We start from the raw sequence: 20298 nt of genomic DNA on the forward strand, positions 1-20298 counted from the left end.
AGATGGTCCTAACCAACTATATATAGTAAATAACTCAATGGTCTATCTCGCTGGTTGTTGTATGTTATCTATCTATTGATATAGAGCACGATTTGGGAGACTCTACAAGGATAGAGCACGGTCGCAGAGTCGACAACATACTGTAACTATGGACAAGATATCTACGCGTACACATGCACATATACATACACATACACATACACATACACACATAACCTCCCCTCACCCTCGACCAAGCCTACACCTTCACCCAGGCCTACACTTTCACCCACGCACACTCCGACACCAACACCAACACCAGCACCGAAACCGAAACCGACGACAACTCCTCAATCATCTCATCTTCCAGACTCTCCGTCACCCTCACTCTCACCCTCGCCATCACCATCACCCTAGCCTACACCCTCACCTACGCACATACCGACAACATCAACACCGAAACCGACACGGACGACGACTTCTCAATCATCTCATCTTCCACTTTTTTCCGCCCTCTCACGCCATAACCCGCGCTGCCGCCCCCACTCTCGAACAGTTCACCAAAACACCCGCCGCCATCTTATCCTCCTCCTCCACCCTCACCTCTGGCATGACTACTACCAGACCTACAATCTCACCAAGTATCTCAGTCCCCGCTCCCACCGCCCCCTGTCCTACCGCCCCCTGTCCCAGTGCGCCAAACGCCCACGTGGCATTCCACCTCAACTACACAGGCCTAAAGACCGCGCCGCGGAAATTCCCCGTCTGCGTGTCCCCTGGGCGGGGCGCCCTCGTGAGACAACCCTTCCTCACGGGCATCTATGGCTGGACTTGTCTGCGTTCGGGGGGTGAGGTCGAGAGATGCGCATCACAAACTTGCGTTACCTTCCCTGGGGACGCCGAGCACACGGTTCGCGTCGTGGGTAGGGCTGAGATTGAGTTCTCGGTCTTGCGAGGGGAGGTCGTGGAGGTTGAGGTTGAGGTTGAGTCCTCGGTCTTGCGAGGGGAGGAGCTTGAGGTTGATGCTAAGGGTGAGGTTGATGTTGAGGCTTCTACCGGGCGAGAAGAGCGGGGACAGGTCTATGGGTCGCGCGACGAGGACGTACAGGTCTCTGCATCGTGTGACCAGGGAGTTCTAGGCTTAGTCCCGGAGACAGTCCCAGTCCCAGTTCCAGTCCAAGTCAGAGTGGAAGCCTGGGTCGCTGTTGCGAACGACGAGTTTTGTCCCACGGGAGGGATAGAGGGCGTGGGGATTTGGATCGGTGCTGACGAGGGGAGGGAGAATGGGGTTTCGCGTGCGAGCGATGGAGGTACAAATGTAAGCAGGTAAGTACACGGTGATTCTGGCGCAGCACTTATTGGAGACTCACTCCGTGTGTCGCTACGACGTTTGTTGCAGACCGGGAGGGCAACCGGGAGAGCAGAACGGGAATGAAGGTGTTGTGTTTTCTGATGGGTAGATGGAGTGGTGGCTTACGGTCTGGCTGACGGTGCTGCTGGCGCGTTGGTGGTAGAGCATCCGAGCGACGGCGGGAACCTGAATGCCGCATATCGTCACATTTTATTCAATCGATTAGATCATTGCTCGTCTTTGAGAGGAAACATTGCCACTAGGCCGTCGATGCGGTGTATATCAAGCGTGGTGTTCCTGCGCTAAAGGTTTGGCATGTCTGATGCTGCTTGATGAAGTTACCTTTGGCTGAGTCGTCCCTAAGGGTGGCCTAGATGTCTGGCTGTCTGGCTGTCTGGCTGTCTGGCTGTCTGGCTGATTTGCTGCAGACCAAGTGTGTTAGACTGGAATCTTGCAACGCCTGCCTCAAACACAAGGTAGACGACATGCGTGGTTCCTCCTGATCGAATATCAGGAATGTATGTAGGCAGGCAGACAGAGTCCCTCCATGAGCTGTGATCGAAGAATCAGATCTTCGATGGGTGAACTGTTACTTTTAGTGCCTCCAGCCAGCTGATCGTCTGGGGTAGCATAGCCTCTAGCGCATTGAGGAGCTCAGAGAATACTGTACCTGTCCGGGTATTGTTGTGCTAAATCTCGCGAACACGAGTCGCCTCGAGAAACCGGGGATGCTACTTCCAAGCATGGGAATGGTCGTTTGGCGCGTGCAAAGTCCTGCTCAACGATCTCGGTCCCTTTCAGACATGGCTGTCCTGCGCCATCTCCACCGAGATACCGCCCACTCACACGGCGTGACATGACTGAGTTCGCAATCAGACCCCGTCATGCTGGAGGGACTTGTTCGGCGAGACAATCACTTGTAGGCGTTGAGGCAAGTGAGGTGGCGGACAAACAGGAGGGTGTACTTATATCTTCCTTGAGTCTGCGAGTAGCTCTTCCATGTCCGCACTCAGCTTTGCCATACCACTTTATTATATCCCAAAGTCACTTGCTTTGATCCAGCTGAAAGCAAGGGAGATCAGCATTCGACTCTAACCCCGGTCGTCCTGGACGTGAATTTGGCGCGAGAAGGCGAAGAGATCTGCATGGAAGGCTTCCACAAGGACAACAAGAGACAAGGTCCCGAAGACAGGGAATATGTATCGCGCAATCGGTCAGGCAAAAACAGACGACTATTCCAACTTCGCAAAACTGGGCGGCTGGCAATTCCGAGTATAGACGACGGGAAGGGACTGGACCACGGACAGTGTATTCGGTGTCGTGTCCTCCCCTTGGAGAGGCATCGTACGCCACGGAGATCTGTGGGACAGTCTTTCAAAGCTTGAAGAGCCACCGGTCACTCCCTGAGCCGGAGGTAAGCAAGTCATCATGGGGACTCCGCAGAACGAGATGAGCAGAGTGATGTCGGTGGATAGGCATTTTTCCATTTCGTCCTTCGAGGATGGCACAACTTGGAAGCCAAGACCTCGTTACAACCTTGAGCTCCCATTGAGGACCTGGTTTCAACCTGGAGGTACGGGCGCTGGCGTGGATCGGCCCCAAGGAGAGGAAGTCTACTGGGGTAGTGCGACTTGCGTCTCGTGCTCACAGGAAAGGCTCAAAGTCGATGTATTAGTCAATAATAGCGGTCGATTCTCTCGTTGGGACGAAATGAGGTGGTCCGATGTCGATAGCCGAAAGCGGCGACACCGACAGAGCCAAGTCTGAGGACGTTTCGATGGCGGAAGTCAGCATGGCTCGGGCGTACAGTAGTTACAGTCATCGACTGACCGGGCTTAACGGGGTGGAGAGGGTGTCAGCAGAGTGCAGATAGCCGACAGCCCATAGACCCGCTTGTGGGGATGACGGTCGTCCTATGTACTGTTATGCTTTTTATGCTGTTGTGGATAGGGCCGACAAATGCATGGGCTGTTCGGCTGTGACGGCCTCATCCTCGGCGAGTCGGTGGTAGATGAACAGCGCTGCTCATCCTACGACTGTACCTAGGTAGGTATGAGCTGCCTTGTATCCGTCAGGCCTTGTAAGATGCGTAACGCCATGCTCATGCCAGGGTGTCTGAGCATCTTGCTCGCGGAACCGATTGAGACTATTGGCTTTGTATCGACGGCGGAATCCAGTGCTGAGATCAAATCAGGGCCGCAACCCACGCTCACCAATGTGGGTTGGCGGTGGTGCAGCGTGAGAAAATAGCCGTGCTCGAAGTCAGGGTCATTCATTTACCGGCTTGCTCTGCCAGGGAGGATGATGGGAACTTTGAGGATCTTCTCGGCAGTTGCCACGGGGTCGGTACAGGCTGAATGCGAGGCCGCGGTGGACTGAGCTATTCTCGCCGGGAAGCCATGACTTATGGGTCGTGTGTAGTCGACAACCTGGTGGGAGTCGCAGCGTAGAGGGTGCACTGCATTGTCAGACTTTGATCTCTCGTGGTGGGTGACGTGGACGGAAGATTCGATGACCTTGCAGTAGCAGGCGAGAGTGCCTTCTACGGCTTCATGGAGGCATGAACTCATTGAGTATGACCAGCTTCAAGTACATGGCCGCCTCGGGGTGAGCATGATTCTTCTCAGATGCATCTACAAAACCCCAGTGCAACAGTCGCAAGTCACAAGCAATCTCCCTTGGTAGATCTGTCTCCTCGCATCTTGTAGCACACGACAGCAGGCAGCATTTTCCATGCTCACATTCTAGTCTACCTCACCGAGCTGTATGAGGTGGTGGTGGACAGGCACATAACACCAATAAATATCGCAAACACCAAAGCACTGCCTCGCCAGCGGGATCGAGAATCCCTCCGCAATCATCCCATCTCAAGTAGACAGACCGACAGCGAACAATCTGTTCAAGGTCTCCTCCATGATCATTTCATCGTAGACGTAACTCCGGGAGAACAGCTCCTTGACATGAGTGAACTGTAGATACCCAAGCCGTCTGGCCAGTCCTCCAAAATGCAGAGAGAAGCACCACCGTGCCGTTTGATGTGTGCTGCCGCTGCCACTGTCATCTCCGTCGTCCACACACAGGGGAACCTTCCATTCTTTCTCATCCCAAAAACCAGCTGCCTTGGCCGTCGGGGCCAACCCGGGAATCAGATTGTGAGGCATTTGTCTAGACGCGTCCTCTTCGAAACACGCCCCAATTGCCACGATCCACAAAAGATCCCGTGCTTGGGCTTGCCCTTGTTCCTCTCCCATGGTTGTGGCATCCAGGCCGCATACCCCCAGAGATCTGATCGTCCCGCATCCTTCGGCGTACCCAAAAAGCAGCGTGTCGAGGATCTCGCTCCGTTCCAGCATGTCTGCATATTGAGTGGGCGCAGAGTACGTTGGATGCCTGACGGGGCAGGTCTCCAGACTGAGGTAGATGAACAGTTGTGCTGCAAGACACAGACAGAACTCCCGTGATACCCGTGTATAGTCCTCAACGGATTGATAGTGGAAGATTTGGTGGTGGGGTTTGGTGTCTGAGCCCAAAGAGTCTGATAATGATCGCCATCCGGGTGGGTGGAGGAAGTTCCACAGCCGCATCTTCAAGGCCATGCTGCGCAGATAGGTCCAACGGAAGACAGGGCTCAAGTGATCGTCATCTGACCACCTGCCGCGCCGTTTTATATTCGCGACGGCCGCCAGTTCGCGCAGACCCGCCAGGATCTCCGACAGGCTATCAGAAGTGTCGGCCATGGGCTTGCTGGGCGGACTCAGTTCAGATGACAGAGAAGGGACAGTATCGCTGAGCTGCCCTTGCCATGGACCGGGATCCCATGCTGCGGGATCGATCTCGGTGGCTGTGTCTCTCACGATGGCGGATTTGGCAAAGAAGTTCACAAAGAGTTCCCTGTACACCAAGGGGAGTCGTTGCGGGCCGCCCAAGAGCTGAATCAGACGCAGCAGCGCACCTCGATGCTGTAGGCTCCGGTCACCGCCCATCCGGATGGACTCCGAGTATTCAGCGATCGCGAGGGGGAAGATCGTCTGCACGATGACCATCAGCTGCTCATCTGAGTTGTCCAACGTGTCGATCAAGTCTCGCAGGAACTTGAAGCACTGCAGCGAGTACTTCATGGATATCTGTCGATGGTATGCTGCCCTCTCCGGCTGTGCAAGGGCCATAAGATTGTAGGCGTACGAGAGGAGTCCGCTCATGGGGGCTGGGTGGGTGAAGTACCTCCTGTACATCAATAGATGAGCATTGTACAGGCTGTGACCTTCACGACAAGCTTCGAGCTCGTCAGGCCAGTTGACAGCAAAGGTGAATGATTTGATATAGTTCAAGACGTCGTGATCGTCGGCTGTGATTGCAAGGGGCGTGGAGTCGAAGGGGTCGCACGCTGTGTCCGGCCGAGGTCCGCGTATATGAAGACGTGCTACAACAGACGTCGAGGCGTCTGCAGGAGAATGTCCTCTACATATCTGATGCCATGGCGCGGCGGGCTGGACGTTGCCAGACACGAGGCAGAGGTCCTTCGGACTTGGTTCCAGAGGTCGGCCACAGAAGCAGCAGTGTCGAACTCTCTGATCTGACGGCTGGGTCGCGTCCTGCGCAATGTGTGTTAGAAAGGTCCCTGCCACAGACTGGATTTTTGTTCAGCTTCACATACTGTGGGCAGCGTCCCTTGCAACGGACACCGCTGCCGGCGTGATGAGGATGCTGAATCCTCACGGCCCTTGGGGTTCTTCTTCTTCCTGTTCGGTCGGGAGAAGGAGGCTGCACGCAAGGCTAGAGCGCGCACTTCCTGCCGTTGTCGTTTGCCTCGGAAGTTGACAGGAGTCTTCGCGTCCATGAACAGCACGGGCTTGGAGGTCGCCATACCCGCGATGGCGGCAGCAAAGTGCGTCCCATTGAGGTCCCCGGGGTCTCCTCATGTAGTCTTGGGAGAAGTATCGGCCCTCGTCGTCTCGCCAGGCTGTGGCCGGTCCCACTGCGTGGTATTGTACGGTCAGTGTTAGTGACGGCCAAATGCCTCCTCCTCGTCGCCCCCACCCACCAATGGCTGACGATGATCAAAGAACTTAGTCATCGTGGCGACCGTCATGCAGCTAGGGAATCTTGCTTCCTGCACAGCACGGCAAGCGTCGGCGGGGCACTGTCCCTGAAGGGGCAGCTCACCGGGCGATGCCAGCCTCCCTACGGAGAAGGGTGGCTGCTAGGGAGGTCGAGACAGGGCGGCGTGATACTGCATCAGCACGAGAGACGGCTGACATATCTATTGTACCCAGTACGGTGACTTTGCGACTTGGTACGAGCCAGTGATCCGGTTAACCAGGGCCCATCGCAGGGCGTAACTAGCCTAAACCAGTAGTGTTCGTGTGGGCAGCTACAGCAGCACACTGTGCTACTCCCTACTCGGTACTCAGAATGCTGCGGGCAGCTGTGGAGCAGCGGGTCCCGTCCCCCTCGTCGTCGAGCACTTCTGTATACGTACCTATACTCCGGACAGTCTTGCCAACCTCAGCTCGGGGTGTCGCCAGGCGAGTGACGTAGGGCTGCCAGTCACTAACGCCTTGCGACAGCGCAAAACAACCTGTATTTCTGCCATCAGCTCCACAAGGCAACGTACAACCTGGCATTAGGGCAAGCTTGAAGGATTGGCATCAAGGACACACGGCACTGGTTCTGTCTGCTGTCTTCTGCTCATAGGTCAAAATTCATCATCTCGTGATGCCGAAGCACATTTCCAAATCTCCCCAGGACGACTCGCCGGCCGTCTGCATGGGGCGAGGCAATCCTCCAGCCAAGGGACTCAATTTGTGCAATGGTAGAATACATTGATAGAAACCACGTTAGTGCAGCGCCTCCCCCCCTTCACCGAGTATTGCCACCATTCGTCATGCTGGGAGGCCCCATCTGTATGTTCAAACACGTCGGTCATCAAGCCTGTTGATCTTCTGTGGTGCGGCCTAGTCATGTTTTCGAAATCAATCATTCACATAGAACCTGTCCTGCCAGCGCCATCGCGAATAGTTCAAACCAGTAGATAAACCACGAACGCAAAACCGTGCTCCTCCACCTTGTACCATCCATCACCATTGAGAACCCCTCACTGGCCGCCCTTGTGCATCAGGTGAAAGGATCATCCTTCGGTCGATACTCAGGAATCGGGCGCGGAAAGTGAGTGGGGTGAAAGGTACTGAATCCCGCTAGTCGCTCCCCAATGCTCATGGCGCCGTGACCATGACTGGGCATCGTTGCAAACGCGCTCGTGCTGATGAAAGGATCGCTCAGACTTGGCACATGGCGAGGGTTTTTGGCTCGATAACTCCGCTTGTTGGGATCCAGTTCAAATGGACTGCCGAGACGCTTCTGAGCCGGGTCGGGCTCCGGTGGCGCCAGACCAGCAGGTCTACCTTGCAGATTGGAGTTTGCCAACGCAGTCAACGAGGTAGGCAGTGGCGGCACGGGCGGAATGCCGTCGCCATCTGGAGCCTGAGTGATCGGTGGAGTGAAGAGACGTTCGACGTGCTCTCGATTGTTCATAGCTCCCATTGTCGCACCCCTGTTGCGGACACGGATTCTTCGTTGATTCAGATCACCGGCACCGGTGAATACCAGCTCCGGTCGGATCTGAGGCTCGGGTACGAATGTCGTAGGCGTAGGGAGGTTGTTGAGTTCCGCATTCAACTTTTCAATGTTGCTCCCGCTTGGGCTAAGTTCATCTTCGAGATTGTGTTGGGCCCGTCGCTTGTTCACGTTCAGAGATAATTCCGGTTCGAGCTTGAATGGCGACAGCAACCTGGTCCCTGTCGCATGAACAGTCTCAAAATGGTTGTGGCTGATATGACGACGGTGATGGCTATTCGAGTTACTCGATCCACTCCAGGTGCTGTAGTTGAAAGGTGAAGCTAGACGTGGGATGTTGCTCGCGACTTGCAATTTGTCGGGCTCCGGATTGATCCCCAGGGCCGGACTTGTCAATATGGACATGCGGCCAGAGGAGCTGTTGACTGGGGTATTGAACCAATCGTCCGACATCGGCTGACTTGGAGGGGAGTCGCCCGTCACTAGCTGTGCTAGAGGTGCAGTTGCACCGCTGGCGACGAGAGAGATGCCCAGTTCCCGTGTGGCATATGTCGTGGATGCTGCATCCTGGGCAGAAACTGACCGAGCAAGCCGTGACGGTGGTCGACGGGGAAATTGCTCATGGAAGGGCGACGGGCTTCTGGATTCACGCAGTCGCTGGTAATGAGCCGTGATGGTGAATTTCTCCTTGCAGAGCTGTTTCAGGCGTTTTCTTGTCGCTGATTCAGACGGCCAAGAACCCCTTGCATCATTGTCCGTTCGCAGGAAGTCATTTGGCTCAGGTGTTCTGTCTCTAAGATTGCTCCTGGTCTCAATGATGTTTCGCATCTTGTACCGCTGAATGAGTGGTTTAGACACCCTTGACGCCTTCGACCACGTTTCCTTGGCTCTTCGGGCAACACGATGGCAAACGCCGGTGGGGGGAATACTGCCGGGGACTGTTTTGAACGGAGTGACAGTCGGGTCGGCCAGGTACATCTGGTAGATATTGAACAAGTGGTTGTCCATTTCAATACTCCATTGGACGTTGGCTTTGGACGTGAAGGTGTTGATTCTCAGCTTTTTGTTCTTCCTGGATGGTGTATCAGGAATGATATTGACCTTGGTCGGAGAAAACGGGTCGACGCATTCGATTTCAGGGCTTGTTGCACTGCCATCAAAAGATGTTGGTCGAGTGGTGAATGTATCATCGGACGATGAAAACGAGGATTCCGACGCCGACCGACGCATTTCCCATGCACCATTTTTATACTCGGTGGGAATTACCTTGGTTTGGGCGATCGGTGTACGCGGCAATTGAGCGTCTCCCAAAGCGGAGAGCCTGAGTCTGTCCCTGGGGGTAGGATCTGTCGTGCGGTGCGTATATGACGGTCTGGTCAGATGATGGTGGAATTCAATGGAAGGTAAAACCATGTCCGCGTCCACCACATCGTTGTCTTTTGGCGAGCTCGACGGGAATGGGATGTCTGAAGCAAACAGCGTTGCAGGGAGCGCGTTGTTGCGCGATTGGAAGTTGTCCATTCCAAAGCGAGACCGGCGCAACCGACAGGTCGAGTGGTGCGGTGGAGGAGGAAGCTTCAATTCTGCGAAAGTCTGGTCTGGAGTCTTCGGGTCGTCGCCGGCGGTGAGTCCTAGGGGCGCGAAGTTTCGAGGAAGCGTTATCGACATCTGTGATTTGCGTTGCGCCGATGAGGCTAGAATTGTAGGGGAGAGTTCTCGGTCGGCCATCGCGCTCGACGCGTTGTGCGACTCGTATATTGTGGTTCTAAGATAGCGACGCGGACGAACAGCAAACGCGCAGACCCGATCTCTGCAGGCTTCTGGGTATACCGAGCGTTTACGGGAGCATGCCGTCGGAACGCGTGCAGGAAGCGGCTATGCGGCTATGCGATCATGGTTGTCTTGCGGTTGACCGAGAAGCCGCCGCGGCCGTTGTTGTTGGCTGGTCGCGCTGGCAAACGAGAAGCGGTCTGTCGTGAATCGGAGGATGAGCGTGCGCGACTCGGTTCAATCGTGGTTGAATGCGACGGCAGAGACGTGTTGGACGCGCAGGTTGTCGACGCCGTCAGATCGCAGGTGGAAGATCGAGCCAGGCCGAGTGCAGTTGAGAAAATGACGGTGGCTGGGAAAATTGGGAGAAATTGGAGGAACCAGGGTAGTCAGTCTAGGGTGCAGATGTGAAGAAGGCCACGGCGACGATCGTGGGAGAAGTGGTAGCAAGTGTAGCGAGGCAGTTGAAAATGTGGTCACTTGGGCAAAGATTTGTTTACAAAGTTGTTGACGTGATGAGGATTGTGAGTGTTTCGGAGTGAGGATTGGAATGTTGGAAGCGGACAGACTGGAGGTGGAAAAAGGTGGATGTAAAGAGGGCGAGGAGGAGGGACTGGCCCTGTTGGTGTGCAGCTGTCTGGTTCAGGGTCTCACAGGCTCCTGGGCCAAGTCCCAGCGCTGTGGAGAGTCACGGGGCACCAAGGACGGGGGCTCGTGCCCGTTTGAACCGCCGGCCGGGTGGCGCGCCTATCGCAGGGCACCCACCGCCTTCGAAGGTGTGATAAGTCGTGTGAAGTAACAAGGAGGTTCCCAACGGCCGGGAGAAGTGAGTGCCGAAACAAGAAGAGAAGAAATAATCTCAGAAGCAAGGAAGCCGAAAGTGAAGTGGAAGTGAAGTGAAAGTGAGGGGAAATTCTTCAGCAATGCGGTTTACATATGATGGATGGATGGCCTCGGAAGTTCATCATCGCCTGCGTCAGTGTTCAGCGAGCTTGCAGCTGTGTTCTGCAGGCCCGGAAGCAATCGACAATCGACAATCGACGATGCTTTCACCAGGGAGCCCGAACCATTCGAAGACGTCGACTGACTGCCTTTGATAGTGTTTGTCTTACATGCACGCTGCATCGAAGTGGATATCAGATGTCGACATGAATCGCCCGGCGACGGCTCCTTTCCTCCTGCTACTGCAGGGAGCGATCCACGAAGCCTGCGCTTGTCCTCAACCCACCACCACTAACCCATCGTCTACCGCTCCATGCTGTGCTCGTGAGTGCCCGCTTCACTTTGTCCGTCTATGCCTACGGTGAACTTGTAGCTGCCCGACGCACAGCAGCGACCGCTGTGATGCAGAGCACAGACTCGCGCGTTGCTCTTATGCTGGCCGTCTGCCAGTGTCAGGAGACCACATGGACAGCCCGTCCAGCTGGCCCAGCTCCTTTGACTTCCTCCGCGCTCTGCTCAGTAGATAGCCGGTCTGGTAACAGCCCTTGCCCCGATTGTTCGGTCCTCAATGTCGAAGACGCCGGGTACTACATGCTGTGGTCGTGTGCTCGGCTGGGAGCCCCATTATTGACGCGTCAAGCTCCAGGTTTCACCGGACGCGAAAAACACACGCCAGAGCGCCAACGACGCCTGAGTGGCTCGATAGCGACCAATCAGCGGCGTTAAAAGACCTCTGACGCCACCTTCAATGGCGAGCTCCACGCTTCTTCCGTTTTGACGGACCGGAAGCCGCTGATGACAAGGATCTTTCACCTTCGTTCAACAAACAGCGCCATCTTGACAGCAAAGTTAATCGGGCATCCCGGTGGCCTTCAAGCTGCTCGGCATGTCAGTTTTCTTGGAGAAGACGCAATTGAAGCGTGAAAAACAATTCGATTCGACACTTCGATGTTTGAAGCACCCGAAACCTTGTCCCTGTCCCGCCATCGCACGACGCACTCTTCGACGAGCAACAAACACGTCGTTCGAGCAAACAGGTACAAGTAATGCATAGTGGAGTCTATTCCCTCGGGTTCAGTCGCGACAAAGAACTCACACCATTCTCACCCTCATAACAGAGCGGCACAGTAACCTTGTTTGAGATGTCTCATTGCCCTTGCCTCCCGTCATCAATCCCGATCGAACCACTCCCTACCTGCAGCTGTCAAAACATGCCATATCCCTGGTCAGTACGTACATCAAGGAAGAACAGGAAACGCGCTGAGATGGATGGGTGGACGGATGGATGAACGGATTTCGTGGTCACACAAGCAGTTCAGCACTGGACTCACGGCCTTCACCATATCCAGCTGTATCCACGACGTCCGCAACTCTGCTTGGCTCATGGTTTGGCAGTTTTGGCAGGATACGGGCCATGCTTTCCAAGCGCCCACTTCGGTACGGGTCCGAGTACGAGAATCCATCCTTGCTTGACGTTGCGACAGCCGAAGTACGGGGTACAGGAAGCTAAAGTCTAATACTTACGTGCGTCCACGCGTCGGCACCTCGCTGACTGCGAGTATGTACAGTGCAATGTTTTGATGAACTCCCGTCTACACGGTATGCATCCGAAGTACGGATACGGAGCAGTGCTTGCTGAAGTCCAGCCAACCGTGGGCCGTCTCAGCTTGAGCTCGTAGCTGACTGCGATCCGGGGTTACCGCACTCGAGCATGGGATACTATTTCCGGACACGCCATACACGGGAAACTACGCGTACCGTCCGTCCGTCCGGGCTCGGGCTCGATGTCCTACAGGATAGGACAGGACACGGCCCAAACTAGACAACAGTCAAAATGAGGCACGGACTGTCGCAACAGCTGGCAATCGTAATGGAGCGTGCTATGCTCGTCTATGTACCACCTGTCGTTCAAGAGGCTCTGAAATGCCAGTCTTCGTGACATCCCGTCCCATCACATCACCTCCATAATAACCCGAAGCTGCTTCGTCTCTCTATAATTCCCACCCATGGCCGCAAAAGAAAAGAGCACAATCGAAAAACAAGTCATCTCGTTTCATGACCTGCCACATTTCGGCCTCGTCCACGCCCGTCAAGCCTTCCAGTTCGCGGCAACCCGGCCCTTCTCCTCCGAATGCTGCTGCGTGTAGGCCTTGGCCTGAGCGACCCTGCCATTCCTTCTATATCCCCCCTCCCAACTCCCCACAAGGGCGCGGATGGCTTCCTCCGCGACCATGACCCCGCGGTTGATGTCCTCGACGCCCGTCCAGCCCGGCACATGCAGGAACGCGACTTTGCCCAGCCGTTCTCGCGCGAGCTCTCGTCGCGCAGAAGAGGCAGGAGAAGATGGGGAAGCGGAAGCGGATGCCGATGACGACGCTGCTGCTGATGACGATGCTGCTGCTGCTGCCGTCGCCGCCGCCGCAACAACAGCAGGATCTCTGGTCTCATCTTCCTCCACCCTCCTCGCGTCCAGCCACCTCCGACTCAGGCTCTCAAACAGGGCGTACTCGCACAGAAACCGGCCCGCGTCGGCCGACAGCTTGACCACCGCTTTCCGTCTGTGTTCGTCCGCCTTGGTCGCGCTCGCGGGGACATTACTCGTGCCCCACATGAGATTGACCGGCCCGTAGGCGTGGTGGGCCCGTGGCGGCAGTCCGAATACAGAAGTAGAAGCAGAAGCAGAGACAGAAGGAGGTTCAGGTAAGCGACCGTTCTGGGATTGCTGGTTAGTCGGCGCCTTTGCCCTTTCCCTCTCCCTCTCCATCTCGGCCTTGCCCAAGAACCCCCGTTCGGCCAAGCCCTTCTTCACGCCCTCTTCCCACCGTCTCAACACGTCGCCTTCCTCCCACCCCACGTACAGCACCTCGGGGACGTTCTCCCTCCGCCAGCGCTGCTCGCCGCACGTCAGCCCGTCCGCGTCATCCACGTCTTTGATCCGGTAGTTGTCTCGGTGCGCGCGGGTTTCTAGACTGTAGCAGTCCCGCCCGCCGGCCATGCCGATGTGTAGTACGAAGTCCGGGTCCAGGGAGGAGAGCAGCGCCGGCACCGTCGTGGAGACCGTCGAGTACGAGACGCGGACGGCAGATGGGTGGACTATCAGTGTGATTTTGTAGTCTGGGGATTTTGCGGCCGTGGACGACGAAGGCGAAGGGTAGAGCTCGTCCGGGAGGGCCGAGGCGATCAGCCATGACGGGTTTATCAGGAAAGATTTGAAGGGCTGCGCAATGGATGGTGGTTAGCATGGTTTCGCCTTTGGACTCTGAGATGCGTAGAATGAAGAAAAATGTCTTCCATCCGTCCATTCTGGAGGACAAGACTGCGGAGCCGGCCAAGGACGTAGGCTGTAGCAAGCCATGCTGTATGCTGCAGATTCCCAACGCCAAATGCGATTATGTGCGGAAGTGTGTACTGTGTATGCGCCTGCGTGTGGTACAGCAGAACGAGGCGCCTTGCAGTTCTGTGCTGTGGACCCAGTTTCCGCATACTCGTTCACCTTCCCACTCCCCGTCCTTCATACCGCCTCTCGCCTCTTAAGATGCCGAGTCGGCTCGCTGATCGCACCACGATCTCTGAAACCATGCAAACCCAGGCCGCCAGCAGAATGGCAATTCAAGAGAATGACAAAGGGAAAATATGAAGAACCTACCCCGAACCCAGTCACCAACACCTTCACCTCCCTCAAGGGTGCCGCTTCATCCGCGCCCACCCCTCCGACTTGCACAGCGCTTTCCTGCTGCAAGATCGGGTCCGGCGACGGAGGCCCCGCGTCTCCCATGTTGTGCGATCACCTTTCCAGGTGTGAGGTTTGTGAGATTTGCAGACAGCAGACAAAAGACTTGGACAATTATCTTGAGATGTAGAGTATATCGGAATGTTGGCTCGACTGCTTGTGGGCTGTCGATCGATCGGGCGAGCGACGGGGATTTCTTAAATTCTCGGTCTAGAGGAGGAACAGGAAATGGCTATGATATTGCGCCTGTTGCTCGCGCTGCGTTGCGCTGCGGACTGATATTCCGAGGGAAGGCAGGAGGGAAGAAGGCAAGGATCTGTGCTGGGCCGAGAGTGACAGCGTAGACGATATGGCTGGTCAGTTGATAATCGGTTGGTCGGTCACTCACACCGATGTCAGCACTGTTGGCACTGCATGTTGTGCTGTGCTGTGCTGTGCTGTGCTGTGCTGTGGTGCGCTACGCTGCTTGCTTGCCACTTTTCGCAGACGATGTTCCCGCACGGAGAGAGACCGGACTCGCTATCAACGACGGGGGAGAGACGGAGGATGAACCGATCGTCCTTATCGAGGACTCGACATGCTCGGTATGAAAGTAGGCTGACTTAAGTTACTTGCGGTACCGACGATATGAGCGTCAAGGACTTCGGCGCTGGGCATGCGGTGATGTCAATTGCGATTTAGTAATTTAATTGTTGCACACACGACTCGCTGCCGGTACTGTACGAGGTTCTGTACTTAGTGCCTTGTAAGTTTTGGGGGCAGCCGAAGTCGGCAGTCTCCCCGCATTGTGAGCGACAATTCAAAATGGAGAAGGGAGAATGGAGAAGGGAGAATGGAGAATGGAGAATGGAGAGTGAATGCCTGATCCAAGTCTGAAGTACCGTAGCATGATGCTGCTCTTTGTCTCTGCCTGTCGAAACTCATGTCTCTCGAGAGATAACCTAGCCACATCGACTGAGGATTCGCCAGTTGATGATGACGATGCCGCAACGCCGCAACACCATGCTTGCTCGTCGTTATGTCCAACCGCACGATGCTGTAAGATGAAAAGAAAAAGACCACCAATCATGCCATCCAACGGCACTGTCACCTCTCCTGTGCGTTGATCCAATGCTGACGGCCATGTCGAAAGAATGACAATCTGACCGACCGGGTCATTCATTTGCACACCAAGCGCTCCATCTTTCTCAGGCTTCCTCTCAGGTCGCGGCCGCCCCTCTCGCCTTCCTCAACAAGCCACTTTTCCATCCTCGCCCTCACACGCCGGAGATTCTTCTGAATCGGCATCTCCTCTCCGTCAGCCACACAGCCGGGATTCAGGAGGGTTGCGAACACGTCTCCCCAGACATCTTTCTCCCAGTAGCGCTTGAAATTCTCTTTGAGCTTCCACACCTTCTTCTGCCCAGGGCCCAGTGAGCTGCCAGGCACGGGAACAGTGTCGATGTACTTGCCAAAGAGTAGCGAATGCATGATGCCCGCGACGCCGTGGTAGTCGATCTGCCATTTCCAGGGACGACACTCGCGAATCTCAGCGCAGTCCTGAGGGCACGAATCCCAGTCAGCGATGAATTGTGCATTGGGCTTGAACATGCGCGTGTCGATGCCTCGTCCAAAATCAATCAATTTGATGCCTCTACTGTTCCAGCCGTGATTGCCTTCGGGGCAGTATGGAGCGGTGAGGTCGGCGGAGGTGTCGAATCGAACCAGGCAATTGTCGCCCTTCAGGTCGCCATGAAGAATTCCAACGCGATGGAGATCCTCAAGAACCCGAAGAAGCTCAACGGCGAGCCACATGGCAACAACCTCATCGACGCCCTCCGCTGGCTTTCCGGCTTTGGCATTGTCGATGCGGGCAGCATTGATGAGGTCGAGTAACGTCCCTTGAGGACTGTATTGGAGAACGATGAATGCTTCGTCGCGGTAGAGATGGCATTCATGAGCACGGACGATCGACTGCATGGTGCGAGCTGCAGATCCAAGACGCTGCTTGACTGTGCGCAGGATATGGAACTCCCAGACGAGCGTGCCAGGAGGACATTCGGTCTTCACAGCTACGAGGGTTTCGCGGGCTGAAGCAATGCCGTCAAAGGTTGGTGGGCTCTTGTTTTCTTTATCATTCTCATCCGACTCGTGACTTTCGTCAGGATTGAAGCTATCCACCAGATACACCGGTGCAAAGGCCCCTTCTCCCAGTTCTCGCTTGACCGCGTAGATTCGAGTGGCGCCGTCGAACTTGAGGACGGGTGGTACAGCTTTGGTAAGTGTCTTCTCGCTCTGACTCTTTCGTGGGCTGGCCTTCACTTTCGCCTTCATTTGCTTTTCGGCAAAGGACTTGAGAGTTGCGTAGCGACCGGACGTGGTTGTGGAATGATCGTAGAATCCCTTCTGAGTTGACAACGGGGGATAGACCGCCGTCAAGATCTGTTGGCGGACGGCATCAACACATGGATTGCATTGTAAGTCTGGTATGATGGGACCTTTGCGGATATTGGTGAGTGGTGATCGGGTCGTTGCTTGGGTCTTCGACAATGGAGCAGGAGTCTTGAAAACGGCGTCTGTGTCAACCTTCGACAGTGCAGAGGGGGCTTCCAGCTCAGTACACTTGCTGACGGGTTTCTTGTGTGGTGAAGAACTGATCACTTCGTCCTCAGTTGTGCCAACTTCACTGTGCTTTCTCTTCGCTGGAGATGCCGATGTAGGGGTCGATGCCTGTTGCTGTGGGCTGCTCAAGAGGAGATCTGCGACTCCCAGCTTTGACGGACTGTCATACTTGGATCTGCTGGGCGTCTTCGCATCGAAGTATCCTGGAGCGCTGAAGACGGTGGAAGGGGCAAGTGAGGACTCGGTGCGTTCTGCAATAGGTGTCATGAAAGGCAGCTTGTTCTGAGCCACCAACTCAGGGTCACGGTATGGTCGGGCAGGCGTCGGCTCGTAGTCAATAGGTGGCAGCGGGATGAAGCAAGGCTTGTGCTGGATTTCGACCTGCTCAGGAAAGTCGCTGTCGATCGGGGTCACTAGAGCCTCATCGTTGCGGGCTGAGGCGTCACACTGTGGTCCTGTTTTGACCGCGCCCTCGTTGGTGTCTGGAGTCACGCCTTGCTCGTTAACATCCTCATCGACAGCTGCACTGGCTTCCTCACCGTCAACGCCCGCGACAGCGACATCGACATCGGCATCGACATCGCCAGCCATCATGGCAATGGCCTTAGTGTCCAACTCGTCGAAATCACCACCGGCAATTGCAGCAATCGCTTGGGTGTCAAAACCACTTCCCAGCCCAGAAGTCTGAGTGGGATTCTGGCTGGACGAGTCGACGTTTTCCGACATCTCGTCAGATGGATCTTCTTGTTTGTGTCTCCTCACAGTTCGGGCTGAAGAGGCTTTGTCCTTGGCGCTGGCAGCAAGACGCGGCATGTCCTTGCTGACAGAGAATTCGGACCAAGAAGAGACACTCTCAGATTGGCTTTGACTCTGTGGGTGTCCTCTGCGGATGGAAGCCAAGGTATCGTCACCGAATTCACTGCCGGGCGCGGAGACCCGCCCAGTTCCTGTACTCTCGCCCGCGGTGCTATACCCATCGTCGTCGGCGAATTCAGTGTCCTCACCGCTCTGAGTATCGTCTCTGGCTACGGTTGGTTTACGTAGGGGCTGATTGAACATGTCATAGATCTCATTCGTGGCAGCCTTGGAGTGGAAGGTCATTGTTGGTTCCGCCGATGGATTGTGCTTTCTCTTCAGCTTCCGGCCAGAAGGTGAATCCAATCGAGTCTTGACAGTCTGAGTTTCCTGCTTGACCTCTCGGACCTTGAGTCTTCTCTCCTTCTTCAACAGCTGTGAAGATTCTCGGGAATCAGCCTCGGGCATACCGACCATTGACTGTGTGGACACATCACAAACGCTGAAGCTCGAGTCTGGCTGCTTGTTCAGATCAGCCTTGTGTTGAAACGAGTGGGTGAGATTCTCAATGTCTGCTGGCTCCTGGGACTTTGTGACTTTTGATCTGGATTTTGCGGTTGGGTTGCCAGTTGCTGGGTTCAGAGGAGACAACTCTCTCTGTGGCCTCCGAGCTTTCAGTGCCCAGCCTCGTGACATAGCTCGAAGTTCTTCAAAGCTGAACTCAATGTTACTATCAGGCGGGTAGACAGCTTCCAAGTTCACAAATACTCGTTCTGCTCGGCCGGTTCGTGGATTGACCACCAGGCTGGCGTGCTTCATTTCTAGCCTGGACGACGATTGCTTGAACTGTTCAGCTGGCACTGCGGATGCCTACAAGGGAACAGGTCAGTCGCTTTCTAGTCAAACGGATACGATAGATACGAAGCAGAAGGGCAAGGAAATTGGGATTGGGAAATAGGATTGTCTGAGTCTAGGCACACAGAAAGATCAATCATACCGGATCCTTGAACACCTCCATTTTTGGTACGGTCCCCACCTTGCCGCCGACCTTCAGCTTCTCCCCTGCCCACGGTCGAGCTTCGATGGTGTTCTCCTTCTTGCGCTCCTTGACAGATCCAATGCTATCCCATCCTTTGGCACCGCTGGCAGTCGGAGGAGGTTGCTGAACATCTGTTGCATCTGAGAAGATGGCCATTTTTGGCTTGCCTGAACGCGAGGGTGCTGCAGTGCCTCCGGGGGCACCGCGTCTTTGCTGAGCCGCTTGTGGATCTTCACTTGCATGAGCAGAGGCAAAGGGATCAATCTTGGCAGCCAGGGCCGGTCGAACAGTGGGCAATGCTGGAGAACTGGGCTCGTTGTCGTTGCGTGTCCTTGCATCAAACCGCTGCTGGAAGTGATTGTATTTGCGCACCAGTCTTTCCGTCGGTCTGGCTTCGCGCTCAATGCCTAGCTTGTACACTTCGTCTGCTTGCATCCACCTCCCTACGCCTTCCAACCAGGCTGCAAACTCCTCGTAGAATAGACCCAGCCCTTCGCCTATGCCATGTCGCGCGAGGAACGCAAACGTCTCCCGAGGCGTATCTGAGAAGAGCCGGATATAGTGTAGCCACAACTTCAGATAACGGGGGTCGTTCTTGTAATGCGAGGATGTAAGGAATGCTTTTGTGGCGCGCTCGAGCAGTGGTAAGAGTTGTGATTGGGGTGTTGCTTGGGCGGAAGGATAAGAGTTCAGCGTCCATCTGACATAGCGGTCGTAGATGTCCAGCGGATCGTCCGAGTCTGCTATCGATTGCAGTTCAATTTCGTATTCTTGTCGAATCGCATCGTTGAGCATCTTTGTCTCTTCCAATGTGGGTGCTGCGTCTGCGCCCGTTGATCTGCCTGACGGTAGTGGTGAGAGGACCGAGGCCAGCTGTTTCGCGGACCGGCCGCCGGGTAAGGACTGGATGTTTTCTTTATGCGATTCTATTATGTCGAAGTTAATGAGGTCGTTGTCGGTAGCGACAGCGCCGGCCATTGCTGCTGTATATGGCTGTAGTGTCTACCCTTGCTGTCGTTAATGTGTGGTCGCGCGATATCTGCTGGATCAAAAAGGTCAAGGTGTGACTTAGTGAAGAGGTGTAAATGTCGTTGATGCTGATTGGACGGCTAATGGTTGCCATGCACACCGTAAACAAACAAAGAGGCGCCTGATGGAGGCTCAGGCCGCCCATTTCCACCGAAGTTTAAGCGGCCCTTCTCTCCCCACCTAGGGGTGACAGAATTACCCGGCCACCCAACCCGATTTTGGGTGTGTTTTGAGGTTTATCCCTAATGCACTATACACATTAACATCTGTTTTCAATAATTCTACTATATATATAGCTTAGGCTTTAGCGACTACACTAGTAAAGAGAAGTAGAGTAATTCAGCGTAGTTACTATAAATTACTATTAAGAAACATTAATGAAGCAGTAATATCTATCGGCGAGAGGGGAATTTGTTAGTAAGCCGGCTGACTTTCCTGGTGAAGGTGGCCGGGTAATTCTGTCACCCCTAGGTGCTCCCCCGCATGCCA

General features: G+C 55.1%; 4 protein-coding genes across 4 annotated transcripts; all 4 read right to left on the bottom strand.

Moving 5' to 3' along the window:
* Nucleotides 1–4197: 4197 nt before the first annotated feature.
* G647_01125 (uncharacterized protein) lies at nucleotides 4198–6194 on the bottom strand (the record flags this gene model as incomplete). The annotated part of the gene is made up of 2 exons (XM_008724526.1): nucleotides 4198–5922; nucleotides 5985–6194. The coding sequence occupies 2 exons, from the start codon at nucleotides 6192–6194 to the stop codon at nucleotides 4198–4200; spliced, it is 1935 nt and encodes a 644-aa protein (XP_008722748.1).
* Nucleotides 6195–7444: 1250 nt separating this feature from the next.
* On the bottom strand, nucleotides 7445–9631 carry G647_01126 (uncharacterized protein; the record flags this gene model as incomplete). The annotated part of the gene is made up of 1 exon (XM_008724527.1): nucleotides 7445–9631. One exon carries the CDS (start codon nucleotides 9629–9631, stop codon nucleotides 7445–7447), a length of 2187 nt encoding a protein of 728 aa, XP_008722749.1.
* Nucleotides 9632–12704: 3073 nt separating this feature from the next.
* G647_01127 (uncharacterized protein) lies at nucleotides 12705–14390 on the bottom strand (the record flags this gene model as incomplete). Its single annotated transcript, XM_008724528.1, has 2 exons — nucleotides 12705–13832; nucleotides 14262–14390. 2 exons carry the CDS (start codon nucleotides 14388–14390, stop codon nucleotides 12705–12707), a joined length of 1257 nt encoding a protein of 418 aa, XP_008722750.1.
* A 1113-nt stretch (nucleotides 14391–15503) lies between these two features.
* Nucleotides 15504–19758, bottom strand: G647_01128 (uncharacterized protein; the record flags this gene model as incomplete). Its single annotated transcript, XM_008724529.1, has 2 exons — nucleotides 15504–18611; nucleotides 18739–19758. The coding sequence occupies 2 exons, from the start codon at nucleotides 19756–19758 to the stop codon at nucleotides 15504–15506; spliced, it is 4128 nt and encodes a 1375-aa protein (XP_008722751.1).
* Nucleotides 19759–20298: the final 540 nt, after the last annotated feature.

Source organism: Cladophialophora carrionii, assembly GCF_000365165.1.
Source record: "Cladophialophora carrionii CBS 160.54 unplaced genomic scaffold supercont1.1, whole genome shotgun sequence".
Lineage (NCBI taxonomy): Eukaryota > Fungi > Ascomycota > Eurotiomycetes > Chaetothyriales > Herpotrichiellaceae > Cladophialophora > Cladophialophora carrionii.